The following is a 21,874-nucleotide window of genomic DNA, read 5'->3' as shown; positions in this document are numbered from 1 at the left end:
CTGGCTCTGTCATGGCTTCCCCAGTGAGACCTGGTTGACAGCACTGAAATACAGGCTTAGCACAGGAATGTTTTACTCTGCAGAAGTACCAGAGCTGGAATTATTTGCAAAACCTCATGGGTGCACCCATGCCCTCCTCAGCTCCTCTTCTTCCCCAGCTTTGTGGTGTACCCAATCAGGCAGCACCTTCCTGTTTTCTCACCCCCAAAAATGATTGTCCTACACCTAGGGATGGCAACTCCTGCCAGAGACACCCCTTCCAGCCCCAGCCCATACAATTTTCTGCCTGTGCTCCACCACCACGTTTGCCAGTTGTGCTTCCCGTTCCCACATAGGCTCTATTGTTCCTCAGGAAGGGGATGGTTAATCAGGAGACAATTACACTGAACAGTCTCGGGCAGTTGTTTGGATGGTTTCAGCACAGCGATCGACAAGATGCTGCCTTCGGTGCTCAATGCCTGTTAAAAACGCTCTTGCCCAGCCCTACCCGCTCATTTTGACTTGCCAGGCTGCACTTCATTGTCCCCTGAATTGCACCTACACAACCGAGGCTGTGTTATAAACTGGGTCACTGAACTGATCTAGGTTAAAAATATCTCAGATATTCTTTAATGAAGTGTCAACAACTATTCTCAGGCTGAAGAGCGACTGGAATACCTCCTAATAATCTTGCTTGCATATGCAAAAAGTATGCCCTAATCTAAAATGTATTTATAATATAAAATGGAGTTCAACATTTGACCTGAGTGTATCCTACTCTGTCACACAGACAAAGGAAATAAAAATGTGTTGCTGTAATTTCCTTGACGGCAAAAAACCAAAACAAACAAGAAACCTCACACATATATGTCTAGGCCAATATATATGATAATGTGAAACAATGAGTTAGATTTTTCATGGCCACATTGAAACTCATCTTGTTAGTTCTAAAACTGCAGCACATAAATGTGATTTTTTTACATCAAAATTTAAATAAATAAATACATCCTTAAACTTCATTGATTAAAAGTTTTACTGACTTTCTATAGAGTTTGGAATAAGAAAGCTTCACAGCCAGGACAATGAACACTCTTCTTTGGAAAAATAGCATAACGATGATGAAGCATAATGATGATGATTATTGTTTTTATTGGTGGTGGTAGTTTAATACTTTTATTATTATTAATAGTGGAAGTATCACCATCTAGATTATTATAACTACATTAGTGCAAGATGCCTTAAGTTCCATGTCCCATTGTGTCAGGCATTACAAAAGCACATAGTGAGAGTGAGAAAAAGTTTATAATCTAAGCAATTAAGGCAGACAAAAGGTGCAGTGAGAAACAGAGGCACAAAGAGATGAACTGACAAAGAGCCCACGGAGAAAGCCAACGTTAAGCCTCAGATATCCAGAGTTAGCATCTATTTAAACACAGACTTGTTTGTCTATACACATGTATATATGTATTAATGCATATCACATTATCCAGCTCGAAGATCATTATTAATACCAGAATACCAGGATTAAAAGGAAAAAAGGAAAAACTGATTTGTGTTTTGTTTTGTTTTCCTAAGGTAAAAGCTATCTTAATCAAAACTGGACAGACTAAAAGCGGTACAGCACAGAGCAAACATAAGATTGAGCTTTGCTGGTGACTAACTTCAGTCAAAGCAATGTTCAAACCACAACCCATTAAAAAACCCCCTAAAATTCAAATAACTGTTTGTAGGATCTGATCATGACTCCAACAAGCAATGGCAGTGCGCTTCCTATTGGGATATGGACAGCAAATAAGAAACTTGGTGGTATTCCAGCTGATGAAGACTCTGGTTAAAAGAAGGCAGACAATGTGCATTTTCTAGCACAGAGAAATTTCTTTCAGCTCTTACAACCAATCATTACATATCCAAGTTCAGAAAGCCTCACTTGTATTTTGCATATTTGATAACAATGAGTTAACTGTGAAACAAAAAGGATTATTAGCATATTTTTTAAATTTTTCTTGTACTTTAATTTTGATTTGTATTATAATTTAAATACTTCATATATTTGGCATTATGTACTTTCTCTTACATTTACTTTTTAGGTGCCTTACAAAGACTGTTTTATTGGTTTGGCTGCTATAATTAATTTTTTAAATGAAAATATTTTGAGATTTTTTTCATGTTTAAATAGGCCAGATATTTCAGCCTCGTTTACAGATGTGAACATGCCCAAAATATTTCAGCAGCTTAAGCCCTTTTTCCGTGTTACATTTAAACAGTCAATTTTTGAGAGCTGCTTTTTGTCTCAAAGTTATTTAAAGTCTCATCTTGTCATTAAGTTACACTACAAGTAATCTAGAGTTCAGGTTCACACATGACAGTTAATAATTTTAAATTCTAGAACAGAAGAATTCAAAACTAAGCCTCACATTACCTAGAAAAAAAATAGTTATTTTTTAATCGATGAAAAATAACTTAGTCCAAAGTGGAACTGTGAATTTTTTAGCAAATAAGTTATTGCTATAAGGTTCAGCTCAAATTTGTAAAAACAAATACACAAAATGACATTTAGCTGCAAGATCACATTTCTGCAAAGATAAACTGTAAGCTCTGCACAGCCATTGCTACCAAACGTTGTTTATCCGAGCTTTAAATTCTACTCCCAAATTTGAATAGACTGCAGAGCTAGCAGTGTTGCTGAGGAGCAATATCAAAATATGTGCCTCCTGGGTCTAAAAACCACAAGTTATTTTAGCTTCTGCTAAGAATTGAGGGATTTTTTAAAAAGTTGAGTACAGTAAGTAAATAAATAAATACATTATCTACCTTCACGACCTTTCTTTTCCTGAAAGCAAACAGCGTCCATCATTTGTAACTTGACTTTCCATAAAAGTAACAGTTCATAAAAATCTGTGAAACTACTACCGGGAACAAACAAATTAAACAATGACAATGTAATAAAATAAAACTGCTGTTATACTCCTATAGTAGAAGAATTGCTTCTTCACTGGGATTAATACATCTTGCAGAAAACAATTTTAAATAATGTGTAACATATGGATTCGGCTTTTATTATTCTTCTAAAAGAAGACAATTATATTTATGTGATAAACTGTTCAGTGTTAGTAGCATAATGTTTATATTACTGGCCACTTAAATAGTCTTTGGCATAGTTTTATAAGGAACAGAAGCCTCCAGATCTTTTGAAATCCATCTTGCAAAGTAAGTCCTGTCTGTTACTGGAATGCCATGGTTTTATATAGTTTTCTTGCTGGAAAAAAAACATACTGCAGGTAATCTTGTTGTTAAACTGCATGCATGAAAAACTTTCTGATGTTTTAGCTACAATTCATATGGCATTTTAGGGCTTTCTAACGAAAAGTATGAAAGCCTCGTAGCTGTCGGGAAATAGGAGAAAAAAAAACAACTTTCAATTTTAACTTTTTGGAAATGAATGATCATGATACACTATTTTCTATAGCAAACCTCTTTAAGGTGTTTTTCTTAATCTCCTCACTTTTGTAAGCAGCTAGTTCCTACTCTCTCTCATTTTGCTGGGAGATTACATTTAAGAAAAGAGTGAGTTTCGGGTAGTTTTCAAGGAGCTGCTTTTGTCCCCATTATATTCCAGATAATTTTCAAAGGGATTACATAGAAAGCATAGAAGTATTTATCTCAACATCTTCCAGTGCTTCTGAGCCGAAACTGCATGCATTTCAAAAGGGAATAGGAATGTGTTACCAAATAAATATTTTCTGTTGCTGCTGTGTACATAGATTTTTATTGTAAGCATTGCCGGCAGCAGCCTTTCTGCATTGCTGGGATTCTGCTATCCTGTGTGTCATTCAGATAACAAGATCATTTGGAAAAATTATGCAGGGTGAGCAAATGTATTTATTTAGGTTTATCAAAAAAGAAAGAGGGGAAAAAGAAATAATAATATCAGTTTGGGGAATGTTACCATCCTCATTTTTCACTCCTGAAGTACAAGTTTAGTAATTTTCAATTCTCCACTTCACAATTGCTTTAAAAGTTGGGGTTGTTAACAAAAGATAAAGTGAAGGGTATGTCAATTTAAAGAGTGTAACCTAATGGAAGTGAAATCTGCATGTTCAGTTAATTTGGGATTTATTATCCCAGTAACTAGACTTGCAACTGTTCTAAAATCGCTTTGACTGAAGACTGGAGAACAGTACGAGTGGATGGCTACCCCCACCCCCATTCTTAAAAGAAAACCTGTGCCTGCTGCTTCCAATTTAGTGCAATCATGCCTCTTACTGGCCAATACAAGATGCAGCATTAGCTGTCACATGCAAATGAGTATTCATGGAGACTTTGAAATGTGCAATAAAGAATAAAGACATGCATTCTGTGAATAATTGTTTTCTTTTATAAAACTGGATCCAAAAGGGAGTGCCATTTCACCCAGAGTCTATAGCCTTTCTATGGTTACAATCTGCTGTTGAAGCCAGATATTAGAAATGAAGTGTGGATAAATGGAGGACTCCAGTTTCCCGTGCTGTCAATCTTTCACAGTACTACATTTGCTTAACAAGAAATAATCCAACACATGTTTGTGTTTCTTGCTATCTTGCTTACTCTTCCAACTGGGACTTTTAAATGCATAGGGATGTATAATAAAGTTGTCCACCTTATATTAGCTTTTTTTATACAAAGCCCGACCTACATTCTTCCTTTGCAACAGCACAGATACACAAAATTTAATAGCAGTATGAGTTTCACTGCAAACCTGAAGTCTTTCGAAGCTCTCTGATATCACTTACCAGGATGAGAGAGAAAGAATAGCTCAGACTTTTAGGGCCTATTTAGATGCAGGGTGGGAGAAAAGCCCCAGAAAGCTGCATGCAGATACATGCACACATTTGTGGAGCTGTGAATAGCCAAGCTGAGTTCAGACACGCACACCTATTCACCGAGACTGCAGCCAGAAAGTCTGTTAGAGAACAAACAGCCGTTGACTTGTATTTATATTAAATCACGGCATTACATGGCCCTGTCTTCTGCTGGCAGAACCCCAAATGATTAGTCCAGTAGTGGAAGAAAGTAAGCAGATGCCTGACTTGCAGCACCTTTGCAGTGAGCTGGAGTAGGTGAACTCCAGGAGGCACTTCAGTAAGCTCAGACTTGGCCAAGATGGGACCAGAGGTGGATAAAACCAGTTAGCCAGAGGGAAGAACGAATGCTAAGGATGAATACTGCCTGTACCACGAGGAGGGCTGACCAGCGCAGGTGTGCATGGAGGCTCGCAGAGGGGAAATACCCCCTTGTAGGTAATTCAGTGCCTTGAACTGTGTTTAATCTGAAAACTAGAGGACTTCAGCTCAGTCACAGTTCCTCAGCAGGCAGGATGTTGCCCTGTAGGAATCCCAGAAAAGCAATCAGATGGCTGGGGGGCATTACATTTTTCCCTTAGTCTAACATAAACAATTCCTTTTTGCCCTGGTTACTACATACATTTGCTCTTCAAGGGCAATCTCTTGAAACACAGGCACACGGATGCAAACACACTGAAGAAATTAATCACCGATATTATCAATACAACCAATACAATTACTGTAAACAGAGGCATAAGGAAGGATGCCCACTTACAAGGGCTGAGCACATTGACCAGAACCCTTCCTTGTCTGTCTGCTTGCTCCTGTGATCCACAGCGGCAGGAAGACAGCCGGTTCTTTGTAGCTTTTGGTCTGTATTGTGCCTCCTAAGGGAGCTGAAAAGATGATGACCCTGGGGCTAGGGCAAGAGATTTGAAATAAGGAGATTTGGTTTATATTCCTGAATCATCACAAACTTCCTTAGGCATGTTACTCAGCTCCTCATTTTCCTACTTACCAAATATAGCTAGTAATATTTTGGCATCTCAGAGATGTTAGCACAAGCCCTTCAACATACATATCTGCTCATATATTATCTCGATGTAGTCATTTTCAAAAGCGACTACAAAATACCCAGTGCAAACACATAGCTCCATGAGGCTTAGTCATGCAAAACACAATGCGTGGTGATGCATCCCTAGGACCACAGGAATGAAAACCAGGACCTCATTCACATGTAAAATGTACTTGCAGCTCCTCAAGGACTAGGACCCTTTACTCTGTAGCCCCAGCACAGAGGAATTTAAAGCAGCTTATTCATGGATCTTTACACTGCCATCCATTGCACAGGTGGCCCTGCGCTTGGAGATGCATCACAGGGGAGACCCGCATTTGAAGATCTAATTTGGCTTTGCATTATGCTGAGCCCAAAATCCACGTTTCAGAGGGCAACTGCAGCCTTATCTGCAGTCTCTGTACACAGTAGGGACTTGGCAAATGGAGTTTGGTGAAATGGCACAGTGCACTACATAGGAGACTGACTACAAATCAACAGATTTTGGCTCTGCTCCTGGCTCTGTCACTGATTTACCATGGAAACTTGGGCAAATCTTTTACTCTCCCTATCCTTCATTTTCCGTACCCATAATGTAAAGATAATGATGCTGCTTTGCAAGCTCTTTTGAGATCTTGAGATGTTAAGTGCTAAGTGCATTTTATTAACATTAATAGCACCCAACCGAGAGGATGCTGTATAGCACTAGCCTGGCTGTCCCCAGAAAACAGATTGGTGTGGGGAAAGTGTGCATTTGTTAAGCAGCTTAGACATTGCTCATTCCCATACTTCCACAACACACAGGAACAAGATCTGACCTACTAAAACAAAAGAAAAAAAACGCCATAAGGAGAAAATTTCTAATGCGACCTGTCATCTTATTTCTAGCCCGGGAAAACTTGGGGATTTGCTAGAGATTATCAGTGTTTCTGTGTGTGGTTATTATACTCAGCCACAACCACAGGGCTCACAACTTGTGGTGGAGACCACTTCCATTAGTAGGCATTAATCACCATTTTATACACTCCAGTTCAGCTATCACTGAAAAGACATTTAGTAGATACACTTAGTTATATCCTATCACACTCTAGATGTCCATCAATTTTAAAATAAGTTAATTGTACTGAATTATATTCTAGCTCTTGTATTTACAGGACCACAGTATATTACAATGCATATTTTTGAAATGTCATCTAACATGCTTTGTTATTTTACACTTCAGCTTTCAATGTTTCTGCTCAAATATGTATCACAACATACACAGTAGAAAGAGTTATGAAAATTTTATTATTAATGCATGTTTTTTCCTCTGCTGGAGATAGAACTTTGTTGTGCATGTTATAAAATGTTAAATATTAGAATTATTTAAAGTTAATAGGATGCCAAAGAAAATGACTAATAATACATTATACAATTAGATGCCTTTCATATTAGTGAATCCATTAACAAAATAAAATACATCCAAACAGAAGAGTTCTGATTTGCAATTTTTAGCAAGGATTGCCCATGTGTAAAGCTAAATTATTTATTCATTTTTTTAAAAACTGCTGGATACATCAGTTTGCAATTATTTGCATTATGTTTAAATGTTTTATCATGTGGCTCTGATTCAAAAATACGTATCTCTAAGTTGCTTTAGCATCTTCATTTGTGCAAAGCATTAAACCTGGAAGAAACAAAAGCAAGTTTCTTTCCCCGGATTCAACAGGACAGCTGATGATACCACAGCCCTCAGTATTGATCTTTCAGCTGGTTTGGGTGTCTTTTTGTTATCACTCTTTCTCCCAGACATCCTCATGTAGTTTTGTATCTCTAGTTCGCCCTCACAAGTGTACCCTTTTTCTAGATAGGATCAATTCTGTCCCATCCCACCCATACAGATCTCAAGTCTGGCATCATGCAGCTTTACCTAAAGTTATTCAGATGCTATAGAGAACACTGGCTACTACTTGTTTTAAAACTAGTTACCCCATCTCCTCAGCTGATGTCAACATTATCTTTGAACAAAACAGAGCGAGCAACTAACTTCTTACAGTAGGAAATAGCTTTTAGCACCAAAGTGATATAATCTTCTTGCCATTTGTCTCCTGTATTTTCCTTTTGCATAGATGCTCTGTCTCTAGAAAGACATCCGACACCAGCTAAAGAAAGTTCCACCAAGAACAAGTAATCTCCTCCTCCTCACATCCATCTTCTCTTCACTGCTGCTATCTACTTAATTAAGTCATTCTCAATCTTCTGTATCATAAGCACATTATGTTGGTTGATGGAAATGTGTTTTGAAATCCCTGTTTGTTTGTTTTTTAATTATCTGATTACACCAGAAAAAAAAAATTCTCTTTGGTATACTACAATAAGTAAAAAATCCAGCAATAGCACTCTATCTTTTTCAAGAGATTTTTTTTCATCTAACAATCTACTCCATTCTGTCTTTACAGTTCATAGGATTTAAAGGTGTGATGAACCCAATTGCAGCCAATTCTGGTAACATAATTTTAAAAGTGGTTTCAGGTTAAAGATGCCTCTTATTATAATCTTTACTCAGCTTGTGAGAGGTGAAGAATGCTATGCTTAACATCTACTGAGGTTTCTATCAGGATTTTGGCATAACCTAACTCCAGGATACTGTTACCCCAAAATATCTCCTGCCCATACATTTCCCAGTGTCTGTCCAGGGTGAAACTCATGGATGAGCCAAGTCTCCCATGTTATGTCAGCTGGTAATAGTGGGGGGGGGGGAAGTGGGAAGAGTATTATAAACTAGCATATTTGGCTGCATCTTGGACACTGCTTGTGAAGTAGAAGGGCAAAATTATTACAAAATATTTGTTCTGTTATATTCATTTCTTCATCCTGATTATTTCAAAATCTTGCCATAGTTATGTTGTATATATAAAGATAGTAATTATATGAAGAAGAGACAATGCATTGAAATTAGAACCATGGATACATAGGTTGATTTCAAAAGGCATAATTCTCACAACTCACCCTGAGGTGTTTGTCCACATGAAGGTTTTTGATTACGCTAATTATTACAGTAGAGTTGGGAAACAGGACCTTTGATCTCAAGAGATCTGAACAATCCTTGTTACTTTTACTGACAACAGGCACGCTACAGACTGAATAGTGTTAACATTCAGATGAGAGCTGAAAACTCAAGTGAGAGCTATGCTACATTCTCACTTTTAAGACTGTGGTACCATGCATAACTTTGAAATTAAAATACAGTGTGACTACCTCTCTAAGTGTTTAAATTAATATGCTTAATAATCCCTACAATAATAAATCTAAAGTGCAAATTAAGACTTGGAAGAGAAGGAGAAAAGAATGTCTCTATATGTAAGCAGTATGTATTAGTTCAGGACAGTGGGATATGACACTTTTCTGTATCAGGATTTCTTAAAGCTCTTTTTTAAAAAAAGTGTTTTTACCACTTAATATATATGCAATATCTTTATACACTTCTATATGATGGTATTTCATTTTTTCAAAGAGAAAAAGACAATGGTGTATTCAAGAAAAATTATTCATTTGCCTAAATATAGGCATGTAATGCTTCTTAAATGCTCTAAGACGTCTCACCCAGCTTCTAGCACTCAATTTCCAAGGCACAACTCCCTTGTATATCCTCTGCTGGACCTGCCAGCCCTGTGAGGGTCACTGTGATACCTAGCATCCTCTCAAGTGGAACTAAATACCAATAATCAGGTAACTGGATGCAGCCCAAAATGTTCAAAGATTGTGTTAGGGGAAGATGCTTTCCAGGACCATGATAATTTGCTCATGCAAAAAATTCCACTGAATTTTTTACACAATAATACTTTTTTTTTTTTAAAAAAAAAAGAAAAACACAGAGACACAAAAGAAAGACAGGATTGTTCAATTCCAAATCCATAAAAAATGATTGTATGAGCAACTTGAAATTGAAAATTTCTTAAGAACACTAATTTCAGCAGGAATATATTTCCAAGAAAGATTGTATTCACAAATGAGACAGTCAGTAAAAGAGTGTAGGTTTCCTCTTAAAAGCAAGTTTCCAATTATCACAGAAGATGTACTTTAGACTTTCTCCTTTTGTTTTTTCCTCCTAGATTTTTTTCATTTGAATGTTTTCCAGTTTGGTCCCCAGCATTCTTAGCCCCTACTAAAATAACCAATGGAGTTCAACAGTTAATGCATTACCGCAGTCTCCCCCAACCAAAATCACTTGCTACTCACAACAGTTGTATCTCCCACAGCATTTATGGTTTGCCCAGTTCTCAATATACAGAAGACCACAAATACCATGATAAAGCTTAATTCCACAGTGTGGTAACTTCTCACCCCATGCCACCCTGCATAATATTATGTAATGTACATCCACATATAACATCACTCTTTTTGTTGCAGACCCTATTGCAAGTTCATATTTGTCAGCTAGTATTGCATACAAACCACAGAATTATAGATATTCACCACAGGGGAGAAAACCACCCAAAATATTAGGCCACACCATGATCTCATAAGACACTGAGCATGACCAACTTTAAGTAGGAACTATGCATCTTAGTTCTCCAGGATACCCATCTCCTTGGAGCACAAGATCATCCCATGCAAAATACCCTTGACATTTGGTTCAGTTCATCTATAAATAAGCCTGGCAACCCCCAGCTTCTGGGGATTATTCCACTATCCTAAAAATCATCATTAGAAAGTTTTCCCCTTAATACTTTTAAGAAATGGCTCGATAAATTATTTCCTTTCCTTGTTATTTTGGAGCTCCGTGAAATGGTATTTCCTGTAGCGTTACTATCAGAACAACAAACCCAAACAAAGAGTCACCCATGACAACGATGAGCATCCCAAAAAAAAAGCAATCCCTTGCTACAGCATGCAAAACTACAGCCCTTCTCAGCGCCTAAATAACACTCCTTGAGGGGTTATCAAGAAGCTCTTCAACTTCTTGAAGTGTTACTAAGCAAAAAGCTATTGTAACGCAAATAGTGCTGTGGTTAGAAAAGAAATAAAAGGCGTGTCTTAAATGCTTGATCATACAATACATGCCATAAAATCCATGGTATGTTTGTGGCTGACCACACTAACCTAGTTTACTGCCTCTTCTGCCCCGTTCTATTGACTTATTCATCACACCATTGAAAAGAAAAACATGACAATACCATTGGTAAGAGAAATTGTACAGTGTCTAGAGCTACAGATTGGGCAACTAAGACTTATAATTCTGATAATCTTTCTCTTTTTTCCTTCACAATAAAAACAAAAGTTATGTTGGAAAAATATTAACATTCTAGCTCTATCATACCTTTTTTGTATACAAGGCACATTATTTACAAAATAATTCAAAGTATTTGTCACAAAAATGTTTCCATTAGATTTCATACCTGACATATTTACAAATCACTGTTTGGGGTACTATAATTCCCCCTCCTCCCCTCTGGAAAGAGAAGGGTAAGATATGGAAAACCCACCTTCTTTTGAATAAAAAAAAATAAGTTCTGTATCTTAAAATAGACATTCAGAGAGAAAAGGAAAGAGCCCACATCAGTAACGTACACATATTGATTCACCAAATACTGTAGGTTCAATTAAAGTATTCTGTTGTCAGAGTTTTAAAGCTTGGAAAAAAAAAAAATTCTTGGCTACAGCTTGGCATATGCAGGTCTTAACCCAGAAACAAGCTGTTTTATAATTATTTCTGAAAATTGCTTCAGTCCATTTTATTTTCTGTGCTTGCCTGGGAAGTGTGAAAAAGAAAGAAAAAACTATTTTTGACTCAAGGCTTTCAAGACATTTTGGTTCTCAGCTAGCACGTAACCCAGTTTGAGCCTGATATTTCCAACGTGAACTTTGGGCCGCTCTTACTGGTTTCTCAGTGAGACTGGTTACATGAATAACTGCTGGCAGAAGTGAGGAAGGCTTTGCTGTCTGGGCCATGCTTGATCACACAGAGAATGTCACCAAGCCTGGAAGGTGGCTCTAAGGTTAGACTCCAACCAAGACACATTCACATGTTTCTAAGCATACTCACATATGCCTGAAAAATAAATCAATAGCATCCTAAAATGTCTAAAAATGTATGAGAAGGCAGGATACAATGGGAAATCTCACTAATGCATATGTACAAGAAATTAAGGCCCCACAAACAAAAAAGAAAGTGGTTTCAAGAGAGAGCCAATGCCTCTTTCCCCCCCCTCTTTTTCCAGTGATCCCTGGTGCAATATTAAAATAAAGATCACAACGATCCTGTTGGACCTTCATGTTTGTAGCTCCTCTCTAGAAGTTGGCAGCTGATGGAGGACCTGCTCTCCTCTGCCCACAGAGCCTTTGTTAACAGCAGGACCAAAGCTGCTGGCTGCCTTTGAAATAGATATATTGGGTCAATGGAAAGATTCAGGTATTTCTGAATGGGGAATTTTGTTGGTTTGATTTTTTTTTTCTTTTTCCTTTTCTCTTATTTTAAAGAAATAAAACTGAAAAGGAGCTGTTACTTTCCCCCCCACCCCTTCTTTTTTTTCCCCTCAGTTCCCTCCTCCCTTTTCTCCCCTTTCTTTTTTTTTTCCTGCTAAATGCTTTCTTCAAAACCACCCAGCCCATTTGTGTTGACCTGGCAGCTCCTTTTCAAAGGCAGCTTTAGTCTTGTGTCAGCTCCACGGGCTCTGCCTGCCGAGGCAGAGCCAGCCGGGAAACCACTCTGGTTCCTGATAGCTAAGTCTCAGACATATGGTCCCAGCAAGCTCATTTAATCAGTAATATCAAAAAAAACCAAAACACCAAAACCCAAGATTTCTTCCTCTTTTCTCATAGTTCATTGATAAAGAACATGTCAGTACACTTGAAGAATCCTGCTGGTTAAAGGTATCATCCTTAGCTGCTCATATGGTCTGGGCTCTTACTTGTCAATTAGATTAATCCAAGCCATTTTAGAACAATAAATATAAGTACAGATGGAATATAAACATATTGAAGATTACTGGTTTTGACGGCTGTTGTTTATTAAACCAAATATAATGTTTCAATGAGGATTTTGTTGATATTTCAAATAGAAAGGAAAGAAAAAAAAAGAAACAAAACCAAAAAATCAACAAACTACCACACCACAACCTCCAAAACAGCTCATGGTAATAAAAAGGCAATGATTTTACTTAAAATGCCACCTATAAGCTACCTTTAGAGAAGGGATATGGCACCTATAAACTCAAAACACTAGGTATGTTGAAATCCATAAAATTTCCAATTACTGCTTCAGAATTTATTGTGCACATATGGAAAATAATACTTGTAAAAGAGAAAGGGGTTTGTGCCTGGTGCTGTCAATACTGTGAAGGATGGGGTGATTATAAAGCAAATTAACAATACTTTTAAATGTGCATTCACTTATCTTTCCAATTAAATCCTTGTTAAACAACTGCACAGACAGTAATGGTGCTTCTGCAAAGCACTGATCAAGACAGTTTTATTGTAATTTTTACTCTGTAACAATTAATCAAGTAGGCATTTTCTTTATTATTAAATTATTTAGTTAATAAATATTCGCAATCAGTTCACATATTTGTGGTTTAAATTTTACTTCTAATTTTTCTTAAGCTGAATTATATTCCAGTATATTCTCATAGAAGAAACAACGGAAATATTTTAATTCTTTCTGCCAGAGTGTTTTTTGTTAACTCCAGGTAATGTCAGGGTAAGATTAAATTCACTTTTTTCCCCAATGTAGATGCCAGTTTGGATATCTTTGGCTGTCCTTTTCCATGTTCCATAAGAAATGTACCTCTCTACAATAGTGTATTATTTAGCCTCTGTAAAATTAATATTTTTACCCCCCCTTTGGTACATAAGTATGGTAACAAAGCCGTAAAACACAGTAATTGACCTTTGGATGGTACCCAGTGTTTCACTGTTAACGCACAAGGTATTCCAAATGAAATAATGGGATGCAAAGGTCATCTGTACAGCAAATACCAAGCATTTTGCAAACAAAGCATTGGATATAAAGACAATTAGGAACTCTCTTGTATTATGTATGAACCAACACTTACTGAATGAACCAATAAGTATTGAAATTTGTATTTCTATGGTTAGTTTCCCTGAACATATATGCATTAGGATAGAATCCTAGTGTTTCAGCAATGTGTTATGAACCCTTTATAGCTCAATTTTTTTCAGTTAATTTAGTACTCATGAAAATTGCTTGTTTGACAGTTGTAGAAATTGAATGCCTTTCCAGCTAACCAGCAGAATAACATGGGAGGCATAAAGGAGAAAGCTTCTGCCACCTCACCCAGGTATCTCTAGTCTTCAAGCACAAGGGCAATTGAAGATTGCCAGGACAGACATGAGCGAGTAGGACAGGGAAACTGTAGGGTTTAGCACAAAGAAGGTCCTTACCCCATTGTATCAAGGTGTGTATCAACACGATGGTTTCAACCGGAGCGGAGAGTGCACCACAAATTCACACTCTTACTTACAAACTAACACCCTTACAGGTGAAGAGTCTTCCCTTTTTCTGTTTGTCTTTCTCATGCACTTTTTGCCTGCCTGTTGACAGTTTGTTTTAATCAGGTCAGAAGCTTCTTGAAAAGCATCTCCCACCTGTCACACTTTCATATATAGTGGTGCCTTAATGGCCCTGATCAGCTCCACCTGTGACTCCCCCACCCCACCCATTGGCCCGGAGCCCATTTCAGCTCCACCCTGGGACTTTGGGCCAAAACAATTGATCTTTTCAGTAACATCCTCATACCCTGAAACTGCCAGCACACTTTACATGGCTTACCAGACCCATTTTCAGTACCTTATCCCTTCTCTTACAGGTGTGAATTAAAAGAATATCCTTATAAATATGTAAAAATGCTTTAACTTACTAGACCTTGCTTAAAATCAGCAAAAGCCCTCCAGATTTTTCATAAAATCCCTAAAGAATTGCTAAGTACCAATTTTTTTGTTTGTTTTTTTTGTTTTTTTAAGATCGCAACTATTAGACCTAACCAGTAATACGAAAAGCATAAGAGGAATGGACATCTCTGTCTAATGTCTCTGGCTATTATAGAAGCCTTTACCATAGGTTCTCATCTAGAAATATTAAATGACTGGTAGTTTAGTTTCTAAAACAAAAATTCTTTCAGTGCTTGTAGACTAAGAAAAGTATGAATTTCCTGATGTCAGTTTGGTCCAAACAACTTCTACTGCCTTGATTCAGTGATTTGAAAAATGATGACTTAGAGTTTCGAAAGTGCTGAGAGATGTTATAGCCTGGTCCTCTTATGATCAACTGATCTTTTCAGCTCTTAATGGGAAAATAAATCATAGATAAAAGATAATCCTGTTGCACAGAACTAAAAAAGGTGTGATATCAATAGACTTTTATAGAAAAAGAAAACTCTGTGAAAGGGATAAAGTAAATAAGGTAGTTCGTTCTGCTGATGCTCATGTTGGCAAGGTAAAAGCCCTCTTCAGGAGCTGCTTACCTCAAGAAATGAGAATTAAACACAAAGTATATTCAGAGAATTAAAAAAGCTACAAAGCATGTTTTTTTATTGTAAACCCATCTCCAAAAATCTAGAATTTCAAAGGTGTTTTTAGATTTTTATTGTTCTTCTTTCTTCTTTAATGATAAAGCTGTTAACTATTAGTTTGTTTTCCTTTCATATTCGCCAGTTCTCTCTTATTTCATTTTTGATGCTGCAGATGACATTAACAGTATAAGAAAAGGAGCCAAATAAAGCTTTGCTATATTCTAATTAATGATTATTATAATAAAAAATACTTCAATATGGCAGCCAGACTACAGTGTCTTCTCTGATCTTTAATTTTCAATGTGATACATATTACTTATAGTCTGTAAATGTAGGTGTAACACAATGGCAAAGCACACAGGGAGAAAGAGCCCATTAAGTATTTGGCCTGTATAAGAACTGATTGCACAGTCAATCTCTGCAATGTAAATAGGCTTTTTCAGAACATTTGTTTGCATTTATAATTAAATTAAACTTTAACTAAAATTAAAAAAAAATCTCTATGGGAAAATCATATATATAAATACTGCTTTCCCATTGTTAACTACAGAAAAATGAAGGTACAAGGATTGAGCCAAGGAGGTCACAATAATTATTGAGTGTGAGTGAAAGTGGTGCATGGAGAGTGCATGGTTAAACATCATCCCATTGCAGAGCTTTAGAGGACTGGTAAATAAGCAGGTTGGGAGTCACTTTTGTGACTTCATGAAACAGTCTGAAACTGCTGCTGTCCTCAGCATCTAATTGACCAGGGATATTGGGCTCCTGGGGACATCAGGCTCTCGGGGCATTGGGTGAAGACCACTATTGATCTGAGCACACATTAAATAAATCCTGTTCCCCCCATCTCCCCATGGTGTTTTTCACACCTACACTGTGACTCAATGGGCTGTTTCCTTCTTGCAGGTTCCTACCTAGCACAGAGAAAGGGTGTTCTTTAAACAATAGAAACATTAGCCTGCTATTTTAAGCCATTCTTTGTGTCTGTGTTACTTCTTGAATGTTCTGATTAAAAATTACTGGATTATTCTTTGGGGACTGAAATGTTAGATTCTCCCATTTCCCCTCACATGGTGTTGGTGTCACCCCTGAGCACTGCAAAGTGACATTAGGGTTTACAGAAGATGAACTTTGACATTTCTGCATGCATTTACCTGAGGAAAGGCTAAGTACAGACCTGGCTAGATATTATTATAGTTGTGATTTTAAAGGATGTGTAAGGGAGGGCTCGGATGGATAATATCACTTCGCATTGAAAATTTATTTTGTTATGATATAAAATGCATGAGTGCCCTAGTTGTATCAATAAAGACAAGAAACACCAAGAGGCACTAGTTTTCTTTGAATTTTCTTTGGTTGCTCAATAGGCAGATTTCTTGCACATGCCATAAGTAGCCAGTGTCAGAGTGGCTTTAATGTACTATTAACTTCATTTTTATATATTAATTTTTCACAGTAGTATAAACCAGAAGAAGAAGGTGCCTGGTACCTCTGTGCTGCAAAAAACCAGCTTAGACTTCTGTCTAGCTTTACAGTATCAGCCCATCTGTTTTAGGTGAAAACTTGAGCAGTAATGTTAACCTCAAGTACGTTAACCTTTGGATGCCATGAGACATGATAGACAGGACCATTATTTTTATGGCACATTTTTTCCTGAGCTAAGATCCCAGGCAGTAAAGAAGGATAGAAAATCCCAGTTTTGCCTCTCTGTCTCCAAACAAAATACAGTGTACAGTTGTTGAAAACCAAGGCAGAATACATTATCGACACACAAATACCCAACAACTATAAATCTAAGGGAACCCAAGTAATGAGTCAAAACCATGAGGCTGATGGTTTATTCAGTCTCACTGAATTTACTGGCATAAATACTGATTCCTCATAAACCAGAGTTCACCCTCTAGTTTCAGCTGAAGACAAGACTGATCTGGAGCAGTTGAGGAGGTGACAAACATCTACTGCTTCCCTGAAACCTTCCCTAGAGATGTAAATGGAGGCTTGAAGGTGGGAATATTTTTATGTCTCTCACATCTCTCAATTTCATGAGAACTTTTGAGTCAAAAGTCTTAGTTTATGTATAGAACAAAACTAATCGAAGAAGTTCTTCTCCAACAGCTATCATCTCCAAGAAACCACATACAATACACAATATTTAGCAGTTCTACTAGTAGTCTCCAGGTAACTAAAAAAGTTAATAAAAAGTAGGAGAAAATGTTGCAGTAGTTTCACATTTATACTTGATTAATTCAAAAGTGTATAAAGCTTTTAATGGAATTTAGGATTTGAGATTTTTCTTAATTTCTGAGAAGCTTAATTTTATTTTCTCATTAAGTAGTATCAGGAGCTTCACTATCATCATTGATATTTGTTAAGCTATTTAATATGTGGATATTTAGTCTTTGCCAAGAGTAGTAAACTGTTTGGAGAGGAGAATGTATTTGTCATTTATCCTACTTAGCTATCAATATCAGCTTTCACACCTGTAACAGTATCTATTGATCAATGTTAGATTCATTTAGGCCACATCTGTGAAAAATATTTTTTTTGGTAGTTGTGGAAATATGTTCATTATATGTGGAGTCTATGGAAAGATGTTCAGTAAATATGTACAGGTTGGTTCTAATTCTGGTTCTTAGTTCCCCAAAATATTCATCTTTCCTCTTCTCATTTCCTGGGGTCAAATCTTTGTTTTTCAAAATCAGTGGTAAATCTTCCACTGACTTTGACAGAGTCAGTACTATACTTTTAGTATTTGCTTTTCTGTTCCTTTCAGCACCTTTTTCTCTTTTGCTAGTCTCCTTTGGATCCCTGTACTACTTTTGGTTTTGTTTAACTTTCAACATCCAAACATTCTGCTATTTTTCCTTTTAATCTTTTTTTTCCTCTGTACTTTGATTCTTTGGTTTCTACATATGCTTTGGTTTTTGCCACCTTATTTCATGTATCCATTTCCTTCTTTTTTCTTTTCTTTAGTTGGTTTGTTTGTTTGTTTCTCATCTCCTGTTTAACTACTATTTTCCTCTGCTTACTCTGCTCTTTTTTCTCCCTCCTAGCTGACATTTCCCTCTGTGCAATATCCTACCTTCTCTTTCCTCTCTTTTCCAAAACACGGCTCATCATTCTATGCCACTAATGTATAGCAGATTCTGAAATACTGTCATCTGAGACAGTTAAGTACTAAACAAAACATTACCAGGGTGGAGGAATCACTTACCCTGATTGACAACAAATCGTAACTTCTGTATTGTTGCCAGATTGCCGCTAACTCTGTATATTCCATCAACATCTAGACCTGAAAGAGAAACACATATTTCATTTTAGATCATATAAGTATTTTTCTTTGTATGTCTGTCAGGAAGCCAGAAGCGCCCTAACAAGTATGAAGAGCAGTGTAGTGAACGACTGAAAAATAATCCACCTGACAACAAGTGAAGTGCCTCCTGCCTGATTAAAACAACAATGAAAAATAAAAGTGGTAGATTAACTTAAGTGAATACAAAACACCTAACTATAATTATCTTGTAATTCTGTCAGCAGAATATGGTTCTGCAAGGGTATTTGAGTGTGATGGGAAAGAAAGAGTGAATTAGCTCTTGTGCTCATAGAGAAGGGCTGTTTGGGATACACACGATGCTATGCTAATCCTGTTTAAATGTGGGGTATTTATATTAATAGTGATTCTCAGTCTGGGGCCTGGGTTTTTCAGATGTGAATTTCTGAGGCTGTGACCTTTCTGAAAATAAAGTGCTGAGGTGCCCACTCTGAAATCATGACGTGCGTGAGACTACACACAACTACTCTTTCACTACTATATTCTTCATAGCAGATCAGACAAGTTTGAAGATGAAATTAAATATCCCAAATAGCATATGCCCTGGAGTACATTTCTTCATTAATATAGGCCATTCTTTTCAAGGACAACCTGACAGTCTTGTTTCTCCCTGCATATCTACTCAAGGTTTATCTTCTAGGTGAAACTAGATGTCATACTTCCTTTTGTGACATATTATCTCCTACAGCAAGCTCTGCTGATATGACTGTTTAAAATAGCACTTCCAGCCCTGGTTGCATAGCTGCAGCATTTCAAAGCACATGGGAACTGCTCTCCTTTCCCGGGAGAATTAGCTATTGTGCGACAACGACCGAATCTGCATGCTTAAAAATTGAAAACACTAAACTATACATTGTTGTTTCACGTTCAAAACTTGCAAGTACATAAGAAACCAAGAGAATCTGCACAAAACAGGGTTTTTTAAAACTACTCATCACTTGGAAGACAAGTTTTAATTAGCTTTTAGCAAGAAATTTCAGAGAAAGCCTTTCTCTAGGAAAACACTAATTTGTCAAAACCCAAAAACTTTCAGGAATTATTTCCTGACAATGTATTTAGGGGGATTTTTTTTTTTTTCCCCCGACTTGGGGTGAGTGAAAAGGAAAAACTGAAACTATAGGGAAGAGTGAAAACAAGTCTAAAAGCTCAGAGGCACAGTTGCAATAACACTTAAATAAGAAGGAGCTGAGATCCAAGTCCTTATTTCAAAGATACTTGCATCATGTCTTGGCAGATGAGTGCCATAACCAGTGGACTCAACTGCTTGGAGGTATTCCTCATTCATCTTGAAACATTTTAAAAGATTTACTTTTCCTTTTGATGTAGACTGAAACCAACTAAAGTCTTTTGTTTGTTTGCATGTTTGTTTTCTCTCTCTACAAAATATAGTTCTGATTTTATGTCTATGCTGCTAAGAACATCCTGATTTGATTTACATGAAATAATCTATTTTAAAAATGAATAATAATTCCATATTATAAACTGGTTATCTAAGTCTTTTATTAGATAATTTTCTACCCTGCACCTGTGGGTGTCCTGCAACATAATACTGAGAGTGATGATTCATTTCAGGAAGATCCCCTTTGGTTACAGAGGGATAAAGAAAAAGTTTATTTAAGAGAAATCAAAAAGGATTTGGTAATCAAGAACACTTGGAAGTTATCCATCTACTGGATATATAACATATGAGCAAATGGAAATTACTAAAATGTTTAAGTAATGCAATTCTATCCAGAATCTGAAGAGTCTCATTCTGTTTTAGTAAGGGGAGAGAAAGAGAGCAAGAGTAATTCCTAGCATAGGAATGTGGTACTCTTGTGGTAAGGGATTAAGAATTGCATCATGTAAATTGAAGTCTAAACCAGAAAGAGGAAAAATCAAACAAACAAACAAACAAGACCCAAAACAGAATGTTAACTTTTGTTTGGGTCCAACTCAATTCAGTTCTTAACCTTTTTGGATATATGGAAGTGAAAGCAATACATGTCACTTTGGGTAAAATAGCTATGTCTCACATTAATAGCATCAATTTGGAACCTGCATAAATTATCCTGATCAAGTGAAAATAACAAACTATGTTGTAAATTGGTGGATATTACCTCTTGCAAAATGATCTGGAGTATACAAGTGCATTATTATTGTTGTAAATTTACTTTGGTCCAGAAATGCGGTCTGATTAGCATTTCATTTGGACACTGTACAATATGGCAGAGAGAAAAAAATAAAAAAAAAAAAAAAACAACACAGAAGAATATCAAGCCAATTATAGTGTTCACGTGCCATCAACTTTCTGCTCCAAGAACTTTGAAAGTTAAGCCAAACCAAACCAATGCAAATTGGTGGATTTGGACATCCTTTTCATGACCACATTATCTTAGCTGGATTGTTAACAACTTATTTTGGAAATCCAATTAGGCACAAAAGAGAAAAAGAGAGAAAGAGAGAGAAAGAGAAAGAAAGAGAAATATCTCTTTATAGTTCTAATATCCTGATTCTATGAACAATTTTCAAAGCAAATTCACTTTTAAGGGCACCTCTATCAAGAATAAAAACATCACTGCACTGCTGTCAGTGTTTCTTCACGGCAGGCTATAAATACTTAGGGAACAAGATGAAACAAAGCCTTGCAGAGTTTCCTATCTGGTGCTGGCATTTAAGTATAGTGGCAAAGAACTTTTCAGAAAAAACATTCATTTTAATGAAATCTAACTCTTGCTCACTATAGGGTGACCTTCTTGTGTTTTGGAGTGGGGTTTTTCAGGGAAGAATCACTGGATTCTGCCCTAGAGGAGAACAAGAATTTTACTTGCTTTACATCCCAATCTTCAACTCTGCTTCTGTTTGTTTTAATGAGGAACCTGAGAACAGGATGAACCTTGTTAGGCTTAGACTAGAAATGATAGCAAAAAACATGATAATTCAGTATTTCCAATTCTAAATTTTGTAATGGTATAAGAAATGTAGGAAACGGACTTATGCAAGAATACATCAGTTTAGCTGCCAAACTACTGGCAAATTTTAACTATTTTCATTTTTAAAAATTATACAGGTATTCCTGATGAGAAAGCTAAAAGGCAACTGAACTCAGGCTTGGTTGAGATTCATAAACAATAATGAATGTTATAGTCACTCTGTATAACAGCACAGATGTTAGAAGAACACATATTTAAGAACATTTCTT

At 36.6% G+C, this 21,874-nt stretch overlaps 1 protein-coding gene across 5 annotated transcripts in view; it reads right to left on the bottom strand.

Moving 5' to 3' along the window:
* Window positions 1-21,874, bottom strand: part of ARHGAP15 (Rho GTPase activating protein 15) — a 326,332-nt gene that overhangs the window by 88,155 nt on the left and 216,303 nt on the right. For all 5 annotated transcript variants that reach the window (XM_074873787.1, XM_074873784.1, XM_074873788.1 and 2 more), the window contains one exon: window positions 18,577-18,654. In XM_074873787.1, the coding sequence (XP_074729888.1) occupies window positions 18,577-18,654 (78 nt within the window). The remainder of the gene's footprint in view (window positions 1-18,576; window positions 18,655-21,874) is intronic.

This window comes from Strix uralensis, chromosome 6 (assembly GCF_047716275.1).
Source record: "Strix uralensis isolate ZFMK-TIS-50842 chromosome 6, bStrUra1, whole genome shotgun sequence".
In the NCBI taxonomy this organism is placed as follows: Eukaryota; Metazoa; Chordata; class Aves; order Strigiformes; family Strigidae; genus Strix; species Strix uralensis.
The sequence above is the reverse complement of the archived record's forward strand: the minus strand, read 5'-3'. Positions and strand labels throughout refer to the sequence as shown.